The sequence below is a fragment of the Brachyhypopomus gauderio genome, chromosome 13 (genome assembly GCF_052324685.1).
Source record: "Brachyhypopomus gauderio isolate BG-103 chromosome 13, BGAUD_0.2, whole genome shotgun sequence".
In the NCBI taxonomy this organism is placed as follows: Eukaryota; Metazoa; Chordata; class Actinopteri; order Gymnotiformes; family Hypopomidae; genus Brachyhypopomus; species Brachyhypopomus gauderio.
The window spans coordinates 21,543,973-21,565,527 of NC_135223.1; the positions used below are offsets into that span (position 1 = coordinate 21,543,973).

The 21,555-nt window shown below is 41.4% G+C and overlaps 1 protein-coding gene across 6 annotated transcripts in view; it reads right to left on the bottom strand.

Annotated features, from left to right (window-relative positions):
• Positions 1-422: 422 nt before the first annotated feature.
• Positions 423-21,555, bottom strand: part of hivep3b (HIVEP zinc finger 3b) — a 45,521-nt gene continuing 24,388 nt past the window's right edge. Inside the window, exons 1-9 of one of the 6 annotated variants that reach the window (XM_076971730.1) lie at positions 20,846-20,965; positions 13,344-13,441; positions 8,825-13,130; positions 8,555-8,700; positions 7,537-7,557; positions 5,559-5,734; positions 5,322-5,432; positions 2,789-3,411; positions 423-2,610 (exon numbers count right to left, since the gene is read on the bottom strand). In XM_076971730.1, the coding sequence (XP_076827845.1) occupies positions 1,795-2,610; positions 2,789-3,411; positions 5,322-5,432; positions 5,559-5,734; positions 7,537-7,557; positions 8,555-8,700; positions 8,825-13,030 (6,099 nt within the window). In that variant the 5' untranslated portion in view covers positions 13,031-13,130; positions 13,344-13,441; positions 20,846-20,965 and the 3' untranslated portion in view covers positions 423-1,794. Of the gene's footprint in view, positions 2,611-2,788; positions 3,412-5,321; positions 5,433-5,558; positions 5,735-7,536; positions 7,558-8,554; positions 8,701-8,824; positions 13,442-20,845; positions 20,966-21,555 lie in introns of those variants that run through there. The other 5 variants (XM_076971729.1, XM_076971728.1, XM_076971731.1 and 2 more) reach the window with 5 other exon arrangements.

Consider the following 21,555-nt stretch of genomic DNA (forward strand, 5'->3'; position numbering starts at 1 on the left):
TCTCTCTCTCTCTCTCTCTCTCTCTCTCTCTCTCTCTCACACACACACACACACACACACACACACACACACACACACACACACACACACACACACACACACACACACACACCCACCCACCCCCGGGACTGCTTGAACCTCAAATCTTGAATAAGACCACAAATGCAAATGCATACATTTTTTAATTAATAAGAATAATGAATGAGACTTTCCTTCTTGTCAGTTTCGTCTCCCCTAGTAATATACCAAACAAATATACCAAAAGGCACTTTGTGTATTCATGACAACACCACAAAGCCACATCTGCACTTAAGACATAGTGATTGTCTTTGTGTTCACCCGAAAATGTGGCACATGGCATTGGGAAAAGCTGCTCATCTTGCTTCATTTGGTAATTTCACAAATTCTGCCACTCTTTCCTATAAAGCAGATGCATGGAATGTTTATTTATGGAAGTTTCGTTTTTTCCCCTCTTGTGTTCATGTATTTCAATTTCCTCTAGTAAATGTTGCTTGGGAGTACGGAAGCCATAAATCTACAACTTATTGCACCATATGTTGAACAGATCCACATAATCAAGTCCACTGTAATGCAGATCACCACTACAGCAATGATGTTCTCCAGGAAACCATGAACTGTTCAGGCCATCAACACCGCAAACAAACTCCCTGTTCAAGCTCACAGCAGTGACGGAGAGATAAAGACAAAGACAGGATAAACGACACCAAGCAAGATGCACCACCTGTTGGTCACTTGACAAATGAACAAAAGTTAAATGAAAACAAATGGCATGTCCAAATTTGACACTATGAAATATTTGGCAAAAAGACATATTGAGTAATTCCTGGTGCACCTTTATTGGTTCAGAAATTAGAGAGATCTGTGACAAATTCAAAAGGCTCTTGACCTATCTAACTGCAGCTGTTCACCCTCTTCTCTGTCACCAAGTCCAGTTTCTTTAATTCAAGTCTTCAGAATGTAACAGAAAAGTAATTAAACAAAAAGTATAAAGAATAAAAATGCAATTAAATTGTTTCAAAAAACTAAAGTAAACAAAACTTAAACATTTTCATATTTTCACATGGCAATAAATACAGACCATAGACTTCTTATCTGTACAGACACAATATCTTTTTTTTCTATATAAAAAATATGACTTCAGTGCAATTTATTTGCAAACCTCTGCAATCCTTCAGCTGTCTTCGGTACAAACTGCTTTTTCTATTACCCTGACTTCAGAGAAAATAAAGAACAACTTGAATATGCCTCTCAATTTTGCAGACACCAACACCAACTCCATCTAAACATAAAACAAACCACATATAAAAAAAATAATAATAATTCACAGCCTTTCATCTTTGTTTACACCTTAAGCAATAAATCCTGACAGAAAAGGCACACATAACTATATTTTGAATAATACTGGACAAGGGACAAGATATTGGAATTACTCCTGGTTTAAATATTCACCTTGGTCATTTAAAAATGTATCATCATTTACTTTTAAGAAGTATTTTTACATATACATATTCAAATAGATACCTTAAGATTGATTGTAATGTCAATAAAGATACAGGTAAGACAGAAGTGATAGATTTACAGAAACATTTTGTCCAAACAAAAAAGTGCATCTTATTACAATCTTGAATATTGCAAAAACAAACAAACAAAAACATTTATCAAGTTACTAACAGTATTGAAAATTTGTATAAAAAACAATAGCGTTACAAAACCAAAGTAACAATAATATTATAGTAGCAATCAAGAGCATTTAGACATTGAGCAAAAAGGCTATTAAGTGCTGTCTGGGTCGCTATCGCAGCTCTCACCCAGATGGGCAGATTTTTCCCTTGGAGTTCCTTCTGAAGTTGAGCTGTGCCTTTGGGATGGGGTCTGTTTATGTTCCTCCAGCTCTGAAAGCTCTCCAGTATTCGTGTATGAGGAGGACTTTACCTCTTCCTCATCAAAACTAGATATCTCCTCAGCTACTTCTCTGTTATCTTGGCTCGCTTCTTGAGATGTCTCAGGAGCCATGGTACAAGTCTTAGAGGGTTGTGAGAGGCCATGCTGCTTTCGGTCTTTTGCTCTTGGCTCTGCACTGCCATGTTGTACAGACCATTTGACCGATGTGGAACATGTCGCTTGGCACTGCAGCTCCGATGGCCTGGCTCGCCCCTCTAGACTCTGGGCCCCGCTAGCTGCCAGAGGTCTTTGCTGGCTTGCTGCAGAGTGTGAGCTCCATAATGTCTCCCTTTTGCTCAAGGAAAAAGGGAAATCCTCTTTAGGGGATGTGGGGGATGGGATGAAGGATAAACTTCGTTCCAGTTTGGGACAAGGTCTAGGTCTGAGCTGCACCATCTGTATTCCTCCAATGGGGATCATATGATACGCCATGCGAGCCTGATTCTGGGAGTGCAAAGGGAGATGGCTAAACATGGGGTCTGTAGTTCTTGCTGGGACTGGGAGGTGACTAGAGAAATCGCTGTGAGAGAGGTGTAGGGTTGGTGGGAATACGCTGGGATGTGGAGGACTTGGCCTCTGTGGAGTCTGGGGGTTACTAGGAGTAGCAGACTTTTCCTGCACAGGGGTGTTGGGAGTACCAGGCCTTTCCTGTAGAGGGAGACAAGTTGATACAGTCAAACATTCAGCATGCGTTTTCTTTATTTCAACTCTGATATGAACAAACTTCTGCCAGGTGTTGATTCTCTTTAACGTCCTGAAAGTAAATTAGACAAAGTAAAAATATCTGCTGTGCAACAAATATGGCATTAGAATTGATGAGACCCACCTGGCCCTCTCGGACTTGAGAGCTAGAATCCCAGTAGATTTGTCCAGGGGAGCTCTGAGGTCTATGATGGGGTCTGAGTGGCACTGGGGAGTCCAGGGCTCTGGAGCACCTGTAGCGGGCAGGGGACAGGGGCCGCAGGGGACTCAGAGGCCTGAGAGGGGAGGCCCTAACAGGAGAAGGACCTCTCTCTGGGGAGAGTGAGAGGTGTCGACTTGGTGAGGACAGTTCCAGTCTGGGAGACAGACTCCTGAGAGGTGAGCCTTCACTACCAGGAGAGAAGGCTCTGGGAGAAACCTCCCAGCCCTTATGGGAGAATAGTGCCCTTTTGCTGCCTGGTGAGGTAGCTCTCCCACTAGACCAAGGTCTGCAGGGGGATGGGTGGTCCTCTCTCTCCGGAGCAGTGGGGTTTGAGAGGTCAGTCTGTGATCCCTGACCACTGTCAGACTGACGAGTGTCAGTAGAGCAGGATGAAGGAGGGTCATCGTGGGAGGACAATGTCTCTTCCTCTTCATCGTTATCATCTTCATCCTCATCCTCTTCATCCTCATCCTCAGAGTCTTCAACATCAGAGAACTGGTGCTCATCCAGATCCTCTGATTCACAGAATTGTTCCTCGCTGGTGCCTGGCAAACAGAAAAGGATTCAGGCTTCTTATGACTGTATGCTCCATTCAATAAATGAACCATAATGCAAACAAAACAACATGGTGTACATCTGTTTTAGTTCAAATCAGTCAAATGAACCCTGAGGCAAACAACAAGATTAAATATATGCATCAATAAACACAAAAGTCTCAAAAGTAAAGAAATATAAAATAAATATACAAAAGATAGACACAGAATATTCTTAATTCTTAAAGGCAGAATTGTTGTTGCTTGTGCTAGCATACAGTAGAAGTTTTCACTGAAAGTTTTCAGGATCAGGAGAAAAGGATAGCATGAACACTTCATTTTTGTACATGCGTTACCTTACTTTGCAGCAATATACAGTCAATTGAACAAAAAACACTGCTGCAGGAACATATGAATACATACACATGCCAGCACAGCTGAAAGTATTCAGTGGTCTTCAAGACTCTCCACATATTTAATTCTGGACATTCCCAGACTTGCTCCTGTGTTGTTTTGGCTGCACACTTCCGAGTTTGGAGGAGGTTTTCTTACATGTTCCTACATTTGGCTGTATTCAGTCATCCCTCACTTGTTATAGTCCCTCTGTCCCCGCCACTGAGAAACACCCACATAACATCATGCTGCCACTAGCATACATCACCAGCTATTAGACATGTGATGTGCTCCTGTTTTCATCAACATAGTGTCTGCTGTTCTACCCAGAGACACTGTTGGACTCTTTTTCCATATGGTGCCAGAGTCCTTACCTCTTATAGATATATATATTATATATTATTATATTATAATATATAGGTAGAGTGGACTGTCATAAGATTTTTACTAAACGGTGACGTAGGTGTTGCCATAACATCCTGATTTATGTAGTCCTGCGAAGACGGTTGTCTGTCCACCCGGTCTTCCCGTCTCTGTAGAGCACATCTGGAGCTCTTATAATAACCCTTATGTACATTCTTACCTCCATGACCAAGGCACTTTTCAACTGGACTAGACGTTTGTTTGGATGGCAACTTCTAGGAAGGTTCAACGTTATCCTTCTATTTCAAACTTACTAAAGCTGTAAACTTACTGTAGTCTTGGGAACTTAAAGCCTTAGAAGTTATATATAGTGGGTGTGTGTGTGTGCAATATATCCCTGCTCTGATCTACACCTCACCACAATTCCATCACAGAGATCCAGTTTCTTGGATGCAGCTTAGTTTTTGTCCCCACACACACACACACACACACACACACACACACACACACACACACACAAAAGCACTTTATAAAGCACGTCCACAGAATATAAGCATGCTCTTATAATAGTGCATCCTGCCTCCTCCATTCACAAACCATATTTAAAGCTTGCTGAATGGACTGATCTTGAATGAACTGTCCTTGGTGCTGAGTGTACAAGCATATCAGAACCCTCTTCTCTCAATGGCGCAGCCATCCGTTTACACTGGCCTTCACCAAACTGCGAGCAGAGTGCACTGGAATTGGGTGCCTGAAAATACCCTGATATTTACCATTGTCTACAGTGCATTCATGATTGCCAATGGGAAAGATCTGGTCCAATGATGGTCCAGTGCTGAATGATAAAATTACAGTTACATAAATGTGTCTATATAATTATTTAACTACAGTTCTTCTGAGCTTTTTTGTCATTAATTATCATGCAGCGTTCATTGCATTAAAATTAAAAGATTATGTAAACAAGATTTTCCTTTTGCAATTAATTCTAAATTCTTAATTCTTTATATGATAATTTGCCTGTATTTGTTTTTTTTTCTTCAAAACTAAGAGCAATTATTTTCCTGCAGTTCATTATTAATGTATATACTTTCACATACCAGATCTCCATCCAGTCACTCACTCACTCTTAACGTTTTTGACACCATCAGCAGATTGGACCCATGTACCTGGAGACCTACCTGGCTCGTCCGCCAGCTCATCCGTGTTTGATTCAGCCACACCCATCTCTTGGCATTTCTTTCCATGCGCCTTTGACTTCATATGTTTGGTGAGGTTTCCTGACGCAAAGCAGATTACAGAGCCACGGTTTTAACAATCTCACACGGACACTTACGGACAAACGTGTGGCGTAGCTCAGCACAGCGAGAGCGCAGCACAGAGGCCGAGCTTAGAAGACCACTCACCTTTCGTTTTGAAGGCAAAGTTGCAGTGCTTACAGACGTAGGGCCGAATGTCCGTGTGAGTGCGGATGTGTTTCTTCAGCATGCTGGGCTTTTTGCAGCGTATTCCACACTCACCACACACATACTTCCCCCTCCCCCGCCCCCTCACGTACACATAGTCCTCGTTTGACTTATACCTGGAGGCAGAAATGGACACAGAGATAGCAAAAGAGACAGAGATGATTTAACGGTTTAATTAATAACAATCAGATCGCTCCTCAGTGACAAGGTCCCAGCACTAACGTTTCACACTTCCCCACCATTAAATCTGCCTGACATTCTGTCTCTGTGCTCAGCAACATCTGCTATTCAGTAGTCAGCAATGAGAAAATTCAGACTGTGTCCTTAGTGAGTTTGGCCATGACAGAAAAACAGCAGTGATGAGAAAAAAAAACATGGTTTAAGCTCAAAGTTTCCCTTCAGATTTGGTCTAGAATTACTAAGCGTTCCCACTAGATTCAAAGTAATCTTAATTCTCCTTGCTAAATGCAACATAAATTGTAACCCATCATCATCATCTGATGAGTCATGCGATTGCCATTCTTCTTCAAAGGTTTGACATAATCCAAAATGCAGGATTAATCAAAACTCTAGATTCAGGTTGAACAATCAGCATCTCACTGTGATTTGGATGTGCCTAAAATGATAATACTTCTTACACAGGAACACCCAAGAGTAGCTGTTACATAATTTCATCATAATCATCATCATCATCATCATGATATGAACATGCACAATAAACACATCACAAAGGATGTGATGAATAAGAAAAATTTGTGGCACATGTAAATGAAAATTTTTCTTAGTTGACATATCAGACCATATTAACACTCAACTACCCATTAGCTACACTCAGATTGTTCTGGACTTTATAAGCTTTTGTTTTGTTTTATTGTCATTACCGCTGTCAGTCACTGTATGTAATATTGCATTTATTTTGGTCTTGATAGTACAACGTTTTTGTTCGGTTTATTCTTGTTCATTAATTTAAGCTCTTAGTTGGACACTCACGTTTGCTTCATCCTTTTTCCTGCATGTTCTTCGCCAATGACATTGAGTTTAGAAGAAGGGGACAGGAGAAATTAAACTTAAATTTTTATAGTTAAATTGTCTTATTTAAAGTTATTTTAATTGGATGAATTTTCATGTGTTTGCTCAGTAACGGTGTGTTTAAAAGAATTCACTTCTTTATTCGGTTTATTCAGTGAGCATGTGAGCAGTTTCATTTCATTTCATTTCATTTCAGTGTACCTGTAAACACAGAAAGACACAGGAGCTATATAGCTAATTTACATATAAACATTTATTGCAAATCATCGTAGTGCTGAACACCAGTCAAGAGTATGCAACCGATATGCCAGCGTGTGAGAACTGGATGCTAATCTTGAAGTTAGCAACATTGCGTATTCATGCGTATACATGCAGGGTTATGGCAGGCACCTTAACAGCCCAACCCACTGTTATTCTTGTCTGTACTGTCTGATTTAGATTTCATATCTATTTCACTTAGATTTTTCGTGTTTCTTGTATTTTGTAACAAAATTCTGCAATAATTGTCTCCGTTGGGAACAGATGTCACTAAACATTGTTTTATCTCACCCTTAAGTGATGTTTTTAAAGATACTGCATTCAATGAACAGTATCTCTCTCTCTCTCTCTCTATATATATATATATATATATATATATATATATATATATATATATATATATATATATATATATATATATATATAAAAGTCACTATTCAAACAGCTGTGATGAGTATGGAGTATGGAGACAGTGCTGCGTGTGTTGTTAAATGCGGTCACAGTAACAGTAGGCCTGGAGGGGAGGGGTGATGACAGGTGTGTGGTCATGCATCTGAGCAAGAAAGATGGACACATCACGCAGAATAAAGTCTAAGAGAGACAGACAGTGTATCTGCAAACACAGACTTACCACTTTTTCTTTAATTGCCTCCTATAAAGAAGAGCAGGGGTAAGCAAGGAAAACAGAGAGCAAAGAGACGCTGAGATAAGCAGTCACTGGTAGAGGAACGATGGGGAGGAAATGGCATGAAAGAGACAGAGCACAAAGAGGGACTGATGTGATTAGGGTGTGTGTGGGTGTGACTGAAAAATTGCATAAGCAAAATGTAAGCTGTAAGAGAGAAGGAGCGAAAAGCTACAGGATGGTCTAGTGATGATCTCTCATGAGCACCCCTAACAGTGCTGCAAACTTGCCAATAATAGACCATTTGAAAAAGTCAGCTAATGAACAAAGCTGACAACTTGGTCTTCATCTTTATATCCATCCAATTTTCTTATGACTTTTGTTTAATCTCTTTACAATAAAGACAGAAAAAAAGTAGAGGTTTATTTGTACTCCTTAAACTCAAACAAAGTAGTGGAGGAGGGAATTGAGAGAGAACTTGCCATTTCATAAATGATCAGCACTCATATATAACTATTAAACACATAATTTTCTCTTACTCTGGACTTATGTAGAGTCATATTACAGGCTTTATTCAGGAAATCCAGCGAGTTGGCTTTTATCCACTCATTTTAGAGGCTGCTGGTACAACACTAATGAATATCTGACTTCAGATGTAAATATCTTTGAAGATAACATCTCTCTATATTCATTCTGATAAGCATGCCTCTTAGTAAAGTGCGAATAGGGGGTGAAAGTAATTATAAAAAAATCCCAGTGGTTCTGGCTTTCACCTGTTCCAGTAGTTCTTTGTCACTCTAAATACAGGAATAGATTCACTGTTTTAGATCCTATGTGACTTCCTTATGAATATGGCATTAATTAATTTTAAGGAAAGTTCTGTACATCATCTATGTAGTGATACCAAACTGAAAAAAAATGGATCTAATCAGCTTAATACACAATCTACAATAAATGATGTAGAATAATTATCTAGAATGATCTACAATGTCCTTTATGGAAGTCAAAAATGTCTTTAACTCACCCTCCTTCAAAGATGCAAATGCGTGGCGGTTCACTCTGTTTAGAGGTCGTGGGACCCTCCTCTATATTTTTCTTTTCTTTTTCAGACCTCTTAGTCAGAGGCTCCTCTTTCGGTTTGATAGTTGTAGTGGGTGTGTTGGCATGTACCTACACTCCAGAAAGACACAAACCATGACATCACAACAGATCTACAGCCAGTAAGGTTAACATTCCATTATATTATTTAATGGTCAATTGTTTTATACTCCATGTAAATTAGAATAATGTTTACCTCTGATACTTTGGCCTTTTTCTTGCTGGCAGGAACAAGGTTGTCAACGGTCACAGAGGGAGCTGTAGCCGTGGTGAAAATCTCAGAACTATATGTTTGTTTAGAGCACAATAGTGACAGTACCACTTTGGTGGACAGGCCAGGAAGATTAGGGTTATACATGCTGACACTCCAGGAAGAATAGACAGACATTTGTGGATTTCTGAGTGCAGATGGGTTGGGTTTGGTGTAATTTAGATAGCACCAGCTCACTGATGTGGTGGTATGTAGGCTAGGGTATAGGGGGTCTGAGGAGCTCCCTGGAATTTCAATCAATGATGCAGACCTATTGCTCTCTTCTTCCCTTTCCTCTTTTTTAAATAGTCCAGGATCCCCCTGTGCAAGTTCCAGCCTGTTTACCACAGATTCCTGTACCACTTCTGTTTTCTTGACTTGCCTTTCTTTCTCTACCCATGCTGTCCCTGCTGTCAGTTTCTCTTCGCCTGTTTCATGGCTCTTCTCCAGAGATTTCTCATCACTTTTATCTTCCCCCCTTTCTTCTTGTTCTTCTGCCTCCTCTTCTTCCTCTTTAACTCGTTTTTGCTGGCGCTGTGCCTCTAAACTGAGTTCTAAACTCCCTGCTGGAGAAAGCATTCTCTTATTTCCCCCAGCACTGAGCGGCCCGTAGTTATCATCACATGTGGTTTCTGACTGAAAGTCTAGAGGCAGTGACCTAGGAATGCTGGTCTTGATATCAAGAGTCGGTAGCCTAAGGTAGGAACGCTGAAGCTCTTTGCCCTCAAGGTTTCCCATGATTACCATGGCTGTACAACAGATTGGTTGCTGAGAACGTGTTGTGGCTAAGATTTGTGAGATGGTTGTGTACATGGCACTTGCATAGGTAGGGATGTGAGTCTGTAAGCGCACAGGAACCACAAGTGACGCTACTGGTGTGAATTGCTCATGGCAGGTAGCAATGACTGGGCGAGGTTGGTGAAGAGTGGCAAGTTGGTGATATAAGGGACCTTGGCTATGTATAGAGGAAGGAGGTGAACTAGACTCTCCGACAGGAGGTCCCGATGGCACTTGGACAGTCTGACCACTACTGGGGTACTGGAGAGGGAGTAAAGTGCGGACAGGCTGAACAGGAAGGCCTAGGTGCTCGGCTAAATGAAATTGTCTTGGATGAAGTGGAGATGGTACTCCATGTATGAAGGTCTGTTGAAGCATGCGACTGGAAAGAACCTCGGATATTGCTGTTGTGACTGGTAGGAATCTAGTCAGTTGCCGTGGAGGAAAGGTATCTGGGCTTGTCAGGGGGTAAATTGTAGTCGGAAGAGGGAGAGGAGATTGGAAAAGCTGAAAAGTTTTGCTCAGAATTTCTGGATTAAGTGTTGAAGTGTTTCTTGTTGTGTGCTCACCAACTGAGATGGCAGAATAACCAGAATAAGACTGACAGAAAATTGGACCACTTTGTAAGCTTGGAGTTGGCTCGTCCTGATCAGGCCTTTCAAGGGTCGCATGCTTTACTAAGAGACACTTCCGCCTTTCCTTCCAAGATGTTGAAATTGGTTTTGGGGACATGGATCCATAGTCAAACGACTTACTTCTAGTCTCTCCTATCTGGGCAGGGTGTGGTGGGCTTGCAGGAGCTTGCTCTGAGGCAGAACGACGCATTTCCCTAGAAGAATGGTGGTGTTGAAGAGGACCTGGCACAGTCAGCATGTGTGTCCCATGGGAGCTCCATGTACCAGCCTGCATCTCAGGGTCAGTTCTTCCCAATTCATCAAAAGATACAGATCGACTGGAGGTGTGAGAAACATTGCTCTCTTGGCTTGGGCTACGTGAAAGAGAGACCGATTCAAAACTAGATTCTCCAGAAGACTGGGTGGCCTCTGCCAAACGAAGGCGTTTCTTCTTTGGTGGTAACTTCTCTGCAGGCAACTGAGCCAAACTTTGACTACGCTGAGGCCACTGGAATTCTTCCTTATCCGATACTTTGGAGGAAAATGTGCTTGTTGGAAGTGAGACCATCTCAGTATCTGGGTCCTCGGTCACCAAGATCTCTGGTACTTGAATGCTGGGTTGTCGAACTAACCTGTACGTGGAAGTTTGTTTTGGCTTCTGTAATTGCTCATGCTCGGGTTCTGGTTCCTGACTCTCTATGGACATACTTTCCTGCTTTTCGAAGGAGCTGGTGTGCTGAATTACAGAAATTTCTTTATAAGGTCCAATTTTTTCTGGCTCAATGTGGGAACGGGTACTTGAGAAGCCCTGAATATTATCTTTAGTGCACATCACTGATGTACTGAGCTGGTTGCTGAAGGGCACGTCTGTAGGACCGGGGCTGGGGGGGTCCTCCTCCAAACTCTCCTCTTTCCTCCGTTTTCGAACAGCCATAGCCAGTGCTTTGAACTTATAGTGCATCATTTGGGGGCGATCTTCTTGTGTGGATCGAACTACTTTGTCACTGTGGGCTTCTTCCGAAGAAGTGCTTATGCACGCAACTCTGTGGGCTGTATAACTGTCGTGCTTCTTGAAGCAATTACCACACATCTCGCACTTCCATCCTGCCTCCATCAGAGTGGAAAGAGTGGAACCAGCTTCTGCTAAAGGGTCAACACCAACTGGCATTTCAATGGCAGGTTGGCGTCTTAACATTCGATGATGGTGGCCAACCCTAACCTCAACTGCTGCAGCCTGCTGCTCATCAAAAGAGTGGCTGAGACGAAAACTCTGTGAAGATGTGCTAGTCGAGTCCACTTGGCCACCAGAGGATGGCACTGACTGACTTCTCAGAAGAACAGCACTTGAACAATGACCTGGGTCTTCAACTAATTGTGAATGTTGTCTTTCAGTGGTAAATCCACCATGAAACATTTGTCCAGTAGCACTAGTACCTGGAACATCTCCCTTTGAATCAAAAACACAAGGATCTTTGGATGAAGAAAATTTAGGAGACTCAATACTACTTCTTCTTGAGAGAGAAGAACGTCTTGGTTTGACACTGTCAATTTCACTTGTGTCAACTACAGCTTCATTTATTGTGATCAATTTTGTTATGTGCTCAATGACTTGCGTCTTAGGCACAGTAAAAGAAACAGATTTTTCCTCTTGACCCAATGATGATGAAGATGACGATGACTTGAGGTGTTGGTGTGGAATTCTTTGCTGCTGACCCAATCGTCCATACTTTCCTAGTATAATTTCAGCATAGGATTTAACATTGGCATTGGGAGGACTCACTTGGGAAAGCTCAGCACTTCCGCCGCTAGAAAAGTAACCAGATTCAGTACTGCCCTTACTCCCAGGACCCAATGAGGACGAAGAGTAACCAGATTCAGTACTGCCCTTACTCCCAGGACCCAATGAGGACGAAGGGGTCTCATCGGGTGATGACATAGGAACTCGTTTTCTCTCACTTAGTCGCATAGCTAACCTCTGTTTGACAGCTTGGGAGTCCTCTATTCTTGGTACTTCTTCTGAGAATGAGAGTTCTACCTTGGAGCTTTTCCTCAGAGCTGGCCTTTCCTGAGAGGTAGGCAGTCGTCGCTGACCAGTCTCATCCTCAGAATCTGTGCTCTCTGCTTCTTCTTCTTCCTGTTCATCTCCCACTGTTCCACTCTCAGCTCCACTGAAACTGTGGTCTTCACGGCTAGACGCCAGGCCAGCTTTTATCCGATGGGCGTGGGATTTGCGATGTTTGTACAGGTTACTTTTAGTCTTAAATGAGAAGCCACACGGAACACAAGGATATGGTCTCTCTCCAGTGTGGGAGCGGATGTGTTTTTGCAGAACGCTGGGCTTTGCACATGGTCGACCACAGTACGTACACACGTATTTCCCAGGTTTTGGGGGCTTTCGTTCCCTTCTAGATGTACCTTCCAGGACTTCCTGACTATGCTGAGATGGAGTCCTCTGACCACGAGGAACTTGGATGGAGGATTCAAAAGTAGATGAAGAGTAGCTGCCTCGAGATAGCCCCGGGACATCTGGACGTTGCAAAGATGATTCCCCCACCTGTGACTCTTGCTGCTGCTGTCTTTGGAGCATATCGCTGCGTTTTGGCTGTCTGTGTTGATGGCGGCCATGTAATCCATGGATTGGTTGTGAGGTAGCCTGTTCCTGTAACTGAAGCAATCTACCCCTAAGTGAAGAATCTGACAGAGGCTGCTGCTGCCCACCAGATCGGTCCCCATCAGCTGGTTGGCTGTGCTCTGCCTCCATAGGATGTGGGGAGGAGGCTCTATGGACACGCTTGGAATGCCTCTAGTAGCACAAGCCCTCTTAACATTATTGCCTTAGGCACAAGGTCCCACAGATCTACCTGGGCACAGAAACAAAGTAGCACATGACTTATAAAATATGTAAAAAGTTCTGATTTATACCAAAATTTGTTCACCAGAGCTAAAAATGATAGAAATCAACAGGGCCAAAGAACACCAGCCATGAGGGGGATTTTTTCAGGGCCGAAGGCCTTCCATTCACAATTACTCTTGACATTGTTCATCATTGTGTCATCTTTGGACTGTGGTCTTACATAGGGGCTTGGCAAAGGATTTTATTTATCCACCAATGAGGTCAAGTTTTTAAGTTTTTCTTGTTCCTAAGGGTAGTTATGCCAGTACTTCAGTGGGCCTGCAAAAAACAGAGAAAGAAAGCAACATTTAGAAGAAGAAACAAAAACAAAAACCTTGTATGTAGGTATTGCTTAAAAAAAAATGGCATTCAACAACGAATATTTACTGTCTTTACATTTATCACTAATTTTTTGGCAATATGCCCAACAAAAATGAAAGATTATTAATTATTAAAGATGGTTGTGAGATTGTCGAGATTTGTGAGATAAATTTCTTCAAAACAAGACGACACATACATTAAATGTTTCCAGAGCACATTATTCTTATAATAAAACATAAAGGAAGAAAATGTAGCAAGGAAGTGTTCATGCTTAATAGTTCATAGACATCCAGTATTAAAGTGGACTTAGCTGAGCCTGATTTTTCCAGGCTATAGTGTGGAGACAATGTGCTCATAACTGAACAAATGCACGCAGGACCACAGGAGCTTGTCTTAAGCTTTCTGATGTATATCCTCATTTTTAGTATCTATACTACATTTGGTAAAATCAAGGTAAATTAGGTCAGTCATATTGATTAGTGCATTACTGTTCCCACTTTTAAATAAAAGACGGTCTCAAAAAAATTACAAGGTATTATTATTATTATTATTATGAAAAGTCAGAAATTCCCATAATAAACCTCTATTAAATCAATCAATATTTATTTTATGTAATAAGGGAAATCATCATTGTTCATAAATATGAAAATTACAGTACACCACTTCACTTTGCATTCTTCACCATTAAGAACCTCAATCCCTGTAAGGAGTTACATTTATTATTCTCTACAGGTAGCTGCCTACAAGACTGACTGTTAAGATCAGAGGTCTACTTTCTACACTAAAAGTATCATGGCTTCATAGATATATGGAAAAAGAAAGAAAGTACTCAGGAGAGTATTGTCCAGTAGATGGTGCTGTAGATCTAAGCCAGAGGGTCTTAAGAGATATTTTTAAAAGCCCTGTGACTATTAAGTAGCAGTGACTGTTTTGACCTTTTGAACATTAGTACACTTTTTTATGGTCAGTTTTTGTTCAGCAATATGCTCAGCCACATGCTAGCTTTTTGAAATCCATCATATTTCACAATTCAGCCTTCGGTTTCACCCATTTATTTTGGTTTCAGTGTTGTGAGCCCTGCCAAAGGTGAGGGGGAAGCCGACAGGATGAGAGGTGGTTTACTTTGTGAATCTGGTGCACTATTCCATGTGTCTGAGCAGACGGGCCTCATGGACGACTAGATGCATCCCAGACTGCAGCAAGTGTGCAGCGGTGACAGGATGTTTTAATGAGCCGTCGTCCTCATTTCCCATATGTCTACGAAAAACACTGCAAACCTGGGCTTCATTACTGGGTGTTTACCGAGGGAGAAGGAGGGAAAGAAGCAAACTCCCCCCCCCCCAAACAAAACAAAACAATTCTGGAGCAGGTTTGCTCTCCTAAACATCTGGCAAAGGCTGAGTGATGCAAAACAACTTAATGAGCGTTCTCTGTGCAGAGGTAGACTTTGATTACTCAGTGGTTTTATTTACAGCAAACAATTATTGCCTATAAGATGACGAAATATATATCTTCATCATAATTCATGGCAGTAGTTTTAAATCGACTAATGGAGAGAACACACATATGCAAAACTAAACAAAAGAGAATTAAATCAGATATTTAGCATTGGGACAGAGACTTTGCCCTAAACTCACTGCCCTCACTAACTCACACACTAAATGCACACTTGTCACTCCGTGTTAGCACCTCCCCACTGGGTATCCTACTACCTTTACTTTCGTATGGACGGTCTGTAAAATGTTGATTAAGAAGCTACTTAGACTGATGCCAAAAAAGAATTCACTCTTTATCTTACACTGCTTGTGATGGGAATATTCTCCAACCTACACGGTCAGCGCCTGTAGTACTCTGGGTTTTCTGTGACTGGGCAGTAAGAAATTCACTGGAAAAAATAAGGAGTCCCTTACTGGTAAGCTAAGAGATAAGATAAGATAATCCTTTATTAATCCCGCAACAGGGAAATTTGCAATGTTACAGCAGCAGAGAGGAAGGGACAGAGAATCATGGCAGGTATAAAAACAATATATAAAATAAAATTTAAAACAAGATCTATATATACAAAGGTTACGAAATATATAATAATACTAAAAAATATAAATCTATTGGAATAAAAAAGTCCAGAGGAAAATGTGATTCCCCTTATTTTATATTGATAGTGGTGGAATTCAATTTCACACCCATGAAGAGACAAACTTTGAACAGTACTGAATGGTGTGCTTATTACAGATGTAAAGTCATGTATAATATGAAATCAAAAACAAAAACAGTTGATTGTACCTTTCTGCCAACATTAAAATGAAACTTGGCAAGGGTCTAGCTGTAGTACTGAAATGAGTTCCTGGCCCTAGACTGATCAGAAGGTATCTTTGCTTTGTCTAGATTTATGATTGGTATGAGGCGTTTAATTATCTCAGACACATGGATTATGAATTCAATAAACAAGGTGATTACAGGTGTTTAATGGATAAATATGTGTATTATTCTGAGCACTAGATAATACAAATCAAGTAAATCCAGTAGAGCACACCTACATGTAGAAAGCACGTTAGCCTTCAGTCTTTCGACATATATATCTGCTTATTTAATGTAGAGACTTTGAAACAATCAGTTTTATATGATTTCGTTACTGGGTCTAGTGTTTATATATTATATATACACATATATATGAAGAAGCAAATGTTTTTTTCTGTCTGTTTTTTAATGGTTCACTTTGTTTATGTTAACACACTGGCACACTGGGATGCTACTGGTAATTTCTGTGATACATTCTGTACTGAAGCATACAGATGGTATTCTAGATAACAAAGTAAAGGCTCCCTGGTGCCAACATATGTTAAACACAGCACGGACCCTGATTATTAGACACACTGCTAGTGTTGGGAGAGCAACCTCTTCTTGCTGTTTGAATGGAACACACCGACAGAAGTTTGTGAATTGCATTCCCCACTAACATATTAGCATGCCTCAGCAAAGATACTGAAATAGGTTTCTTTGAGGGAAAACCTACATAATCTACATTATCTACATAATCTACATAAACCTACATAATAATATTACATAATATGTATGTAAATAACTACATAATATGAGTTATTTATAACGTGCTTTGAGTTTTGAGATGCCTGGTTCTTGTAAAGAGAAATCAGTACCCAGTTGCATGTGGGTACTAGTTAACCGATCTATGTATACAGAGGCCCTTCCAACTCAAACTGATTAGGATCACCAGACACATCTGTGGATGTTAGAAAAAGAGATTGAAACACTAAGATGGGACATGACAACACTTAGTGACAAACACTACACAAAACAGAATTTATATGAATAATGAATCTGTATATAATCACACACATTGTAAGCAGCAGTGCATGACCAACATAAGTCCATATGTGTTTTCCTGGGAGTCTAGGCAGCAAAATGGCAGATCGCTCACATTACAATTGTGGCATATCTACCTATTGAAGGGAAAGACACTATCTACATTAGAAATAAAAGAAAAAATTTAACATTGTTCACATAAAATGATAAAAAGTAATATGCTGCCTTCTATATTTCCATTTTTGTAAAGAGACACACACACACACACACAGACACACACACACACACACACACACACACACACACACACACACACACACACACACACACACACACACACTTTCTCTATCTCTCCCTCACTTCCATACCACCCTTGGCATTCTGCCAGTGTTCATCTTCACAGCATAGCTCAAGGACATAAGTTTGGGTTGAATATTTGGAAAGGGGGAGTGTTAAACACTCATAACAGACACTATAGGCCTGCCTCTCTTCATGCGTCACAGCCTTAACAGCAGTGCTTTAATGGAAGTGATTGCTGTTACATAACTTCAAATAATACTGTCAAACAAGCTTACTCTCCCATGGTCCTGAAAACAACACTTATGGTATAGGGCTTACCTCTTCTTGTGACTGACACCATAATAGTAAAGAGAAAGGCAGCCAGGCAGCCCTGGCTAAAGTTCAATTATATAGAAGCATCATTACTAATAAAGTACTACAAGTAATTACTACTACTACTACCATCACTATTACTACTACTACTATTACTACTACTACTACTACTACTACTATTCTACTACTACTACTTTCACCAATACTTCTATATAACTACCACTGCTATTATATACCAGCACTGCAATTGCTGCTAACACCACCACCACCACTTAAGCTGGCCAAATGTTTTTTCAACTCTGTCATACATGTGACGATAAGCCTGGGTGGACACCTATAGGTCATCCTTCACCTATAGGTCATCCTTCAGGAAAGTTCTGGTAGTTGCTTTACTTTAAAGTAATATTTATGAATGTAAATACCTTGCATCTCATTGGAATAACAGATTGCCTCATACCACATCTTCTGGCTAACTGCAGAGAGTCCACACTCTGAATGCTACTAAGGTAGGGTGGTTGCAACAGTGTAAATACACCAAATATTAAAATGACTTCAGTTGTCAGTGGTCAGAACATCCTTTCATTTCCAGAGTAGAAAAGATTAATTTCATGCCTTCTGTACACTATAGTACTAGACTTACTGCAAGCAGGTGCCATGTTGGGTGAGTAGAGCATTAATTTATATTGTAGATTTGTAGATCAAAGTGTTGAGCTCCGCTAGCCAGCTAAGCATGCTATGGTTTAAGTTTTGTGTATTGCAGTGTGATATTCCTGTCTTCACAAATGAAAAACAGCGTACACTGTTAAGCAGCTATATGCGAAGGAGTGAGTCAGAGGCAGTGAGCTCTGTGTTTATTCTAGAAAGCAGGAGGGATGCTGGAGGATACCTCTACACCACAGCATTTAAGAACGAGGGATGGAGGATAAACGAATGAAAAAGGCCCGTGTTTGCTAGGGAAAAAAAAAATAGACTGTACCATCTCTCTTCCCATTTTCACTCCTGGCAACCTGGCAGCGGTTCCCATAGAGACGGGCCTAGAGCTAGCCATGGCAGATGGAGGATGAGTTGAAGGTCTAAAATTGTTCCCCAGCACCCTAGTGGTGTACAACGGCACGCAGGCAGGAGGGAGTGGGGAAACAGGCTGACCTCCGCACGAGAGTGGTAACGTCTCACGACCTCTCGCGCCCCTCGCCGAGTCCTCAACATGTTTGTCAAAAACATACGGGACGGAAGCAGGCTGGTGTAGTGCATCACTCCCCCTCCGAATAGCACACGGTAGGGGCCTGAAGCACACCTCACCCCCCCCCAGCCCACACCGCCACGGATATCAATGACGGCGGGAAAGGAAAAAGAAGGTGAGGAATCACGACCCTGATCTTGGTGACGATGGCCACCATCAGGAGGGACAGAACTAAATCTTCCATCAGGACTCTAAACCCTGCACCTTTTTACATTCCATTCCTTCAGAGCAAACGAATACTGAATGTGACGACAGATTCATGTTTTGATGTTTTCTGACTAAACAATAACCCTCCATATATACCCTTCAGATGTGCCCCGATTATTTAAGGTTACAATTACGCTCGGTGGAATAAAGGTACAAAATTACACACTGACAGCTCTCATAAAACACGGCTGTACATGGCACCCTCCCCATGACTGGCCTATCCTAACTCTGCTAAGGAGAATCACTACCGACTTTCATCTTTCTGACAACAAACATGAACTATCTGACTTTATAGGACATAACTCTGAAAACAATCTCTGATTTAAACAACCAAGACATAAAAAGAAAAAAAAAATGCTTTATAGATGGAATGCATGAAGTCAGACAAATGTTTTTAATGCCAAACAGTTTTTGGAAAGTGCAGTGCATTCTCTTCATATGGAAAAAAACTGTAGAGAAATACCTGGACATAAAAGCCAGCAGTTGGCATGTCTGAGCGCACCCTGTGCAGTATAACGAGAAGCAGACCAAGCCTGCACTTTCTCTCTCACAGCAGCTTCTCAAGAAGTTGTTTTCTCATTCGATTAGCTACTTAACACAACGTAATGAGGAATTCCGTTCAACGGCCACAGTGTTCTTAGTTCGTGTACAATAAGCATGGGCAAAATGACCAGGAGGCATGAGCTGGAGAAGGCAAAAACACACACCTTGCGTATGTGAAGAGAACCAAACCAGGCATGTGCACTGGGCCCAGTGTGGACACACATCCACCTCTGTCGTCCAGGAAGGGAGAGCACATTCCTCGGGTTACGAACAGTGACGCTTCATTCATTTATTCTGAGGAGGAAGTGGAGCCGCTTTCGCTGCCAGGCCGCCCACGCCAACTTTCTGTGCGCCTCCGTCAATCACTCTCCGCCCGGCTTTCGGAGTGCGGCACGGAGAGGAAGCATCCACCCACACCAGGAAGTGAATGAATCGCGGCCGCTGCCAGCGAAAGTGTGAATCAGACACCCCGCTGCACCCTAACAAGCACACAGGCCCACCCCCTCAGTCGCCATGGTGCACTTTGATAAGATTAGTCATCCTCCAGCAGTGATTCGGAGCCTCTTTAATTTCTCATTGCAGTCACCTCTTTGCTCTCCCCTCACTCAATCTTCCACAGACAAAGCGCTGTTAATGAGGAAAAGGCTTTCTCCTCATCACAAGTGCCCTTCACGTACGCTGCATTGACGAAGATGGACCCACATCAGCTCAGGTGGACATTAAAGGTCTTGAAGGGCTTCAACTACAAACGTGCCCTATATCATAAAATGCACAATAGCTTCACAGAGGCCAAGAAAGAAAAACGTCACTGACAATACAATTCCAATGGAAGACACACTACCACAGGACCGTAACGTCAATAAATTAATAAGTATCTAAAAACAAAAACAAGATGAACAACATCTAGAGTGTGACAAATCCTACACAGAAAAATCCCCAGTGTTGAATTAATAACTTCAGTGTTTATATGCGGCCAGCTGGACACAAGCTATCAGAATAATTTTACTCTGTGGGCGTTAACACTACCACAGGAGCAAAATCTGCAGTGCTAATCAAAAATATTTGTGGGAGCACAAGTGTGTGGACATTCTTTTTTGACTCATCTAGCACACATCAGCTTCAATTTTGGATGTGTGTATTACTTTAAACTCTTTATACAGTATATTGCTACATATGTGAGAGATATTTCTGAACATGTCCTGAGAACCGAGACCAGCAACATGTTTGCTGAATGACACATCAACTAATCATACAGCAAGAGCTCGCCTGACTGATACTGTATCACAGAGCCACAGACAACACAATCTTTGTCTGTAACTGTACACCCCTGTGCAGACAGACATTCTCTCTCAGACAGACACATTTACACACAAACATACGTAATAACCTCAGTACCTACACAAGCATCTCCTCATTTTAAATACATATGCTGAAGTACTCACAGCGAATAGTCATTGTGGGCCAGCTGTCCATATAGAATAGGACAGGAGACAGAGGACAGGAGACAGAGCGGAGTCCTCCACAGCGTGCTTTTGCTTTTCACAGCTACAGCATGAATGAGAGCCACCAAGAGATACAGCGGATATGAATGTTTGTGTTTGAGTGGGTGTATTTCTGTGAAGTTAGTGAGGAGGAGACAGAGTTGAGAGACAAGAGTTAAATGGAGAAAGAAAAAGAGAGAAACAGACAGAAGTAAAGGAGGGTAGATGGGTAAAAAAAAAAACCCAACAAGATGATTGTAAGGGAGAGATAAACACCGTAAAAGGTAGAAGGAAAGCAAACATGTTCAACAACTCAAATCCTTGTTATTATTCTCGTCTGAACACCCAAAATCACCAGCTTTGTCAGTGTGATTTTAAACAGCCATCCGTTCAATAAAATTGGTTGGATTGTTTATATGGTCACATTATTAGTGTCGCCGAGATCATCGTCGCCAAAGTCATCAACACTGCTCTCTCAAGTGTGCTAGATCACAGCCAGATAACGAGGATAAAAGTGTATATTACAATAACACAGCAGTACTAAACCATATTAAACAAGCTTTACAAATAGCACTCTGAGGTTCAGTAATTACACACCAAGAAAGACTAATATTGCCATATACAAGATTCATGATGGTATGAACTCCACACTACAACAGTGGTGTGCTCGT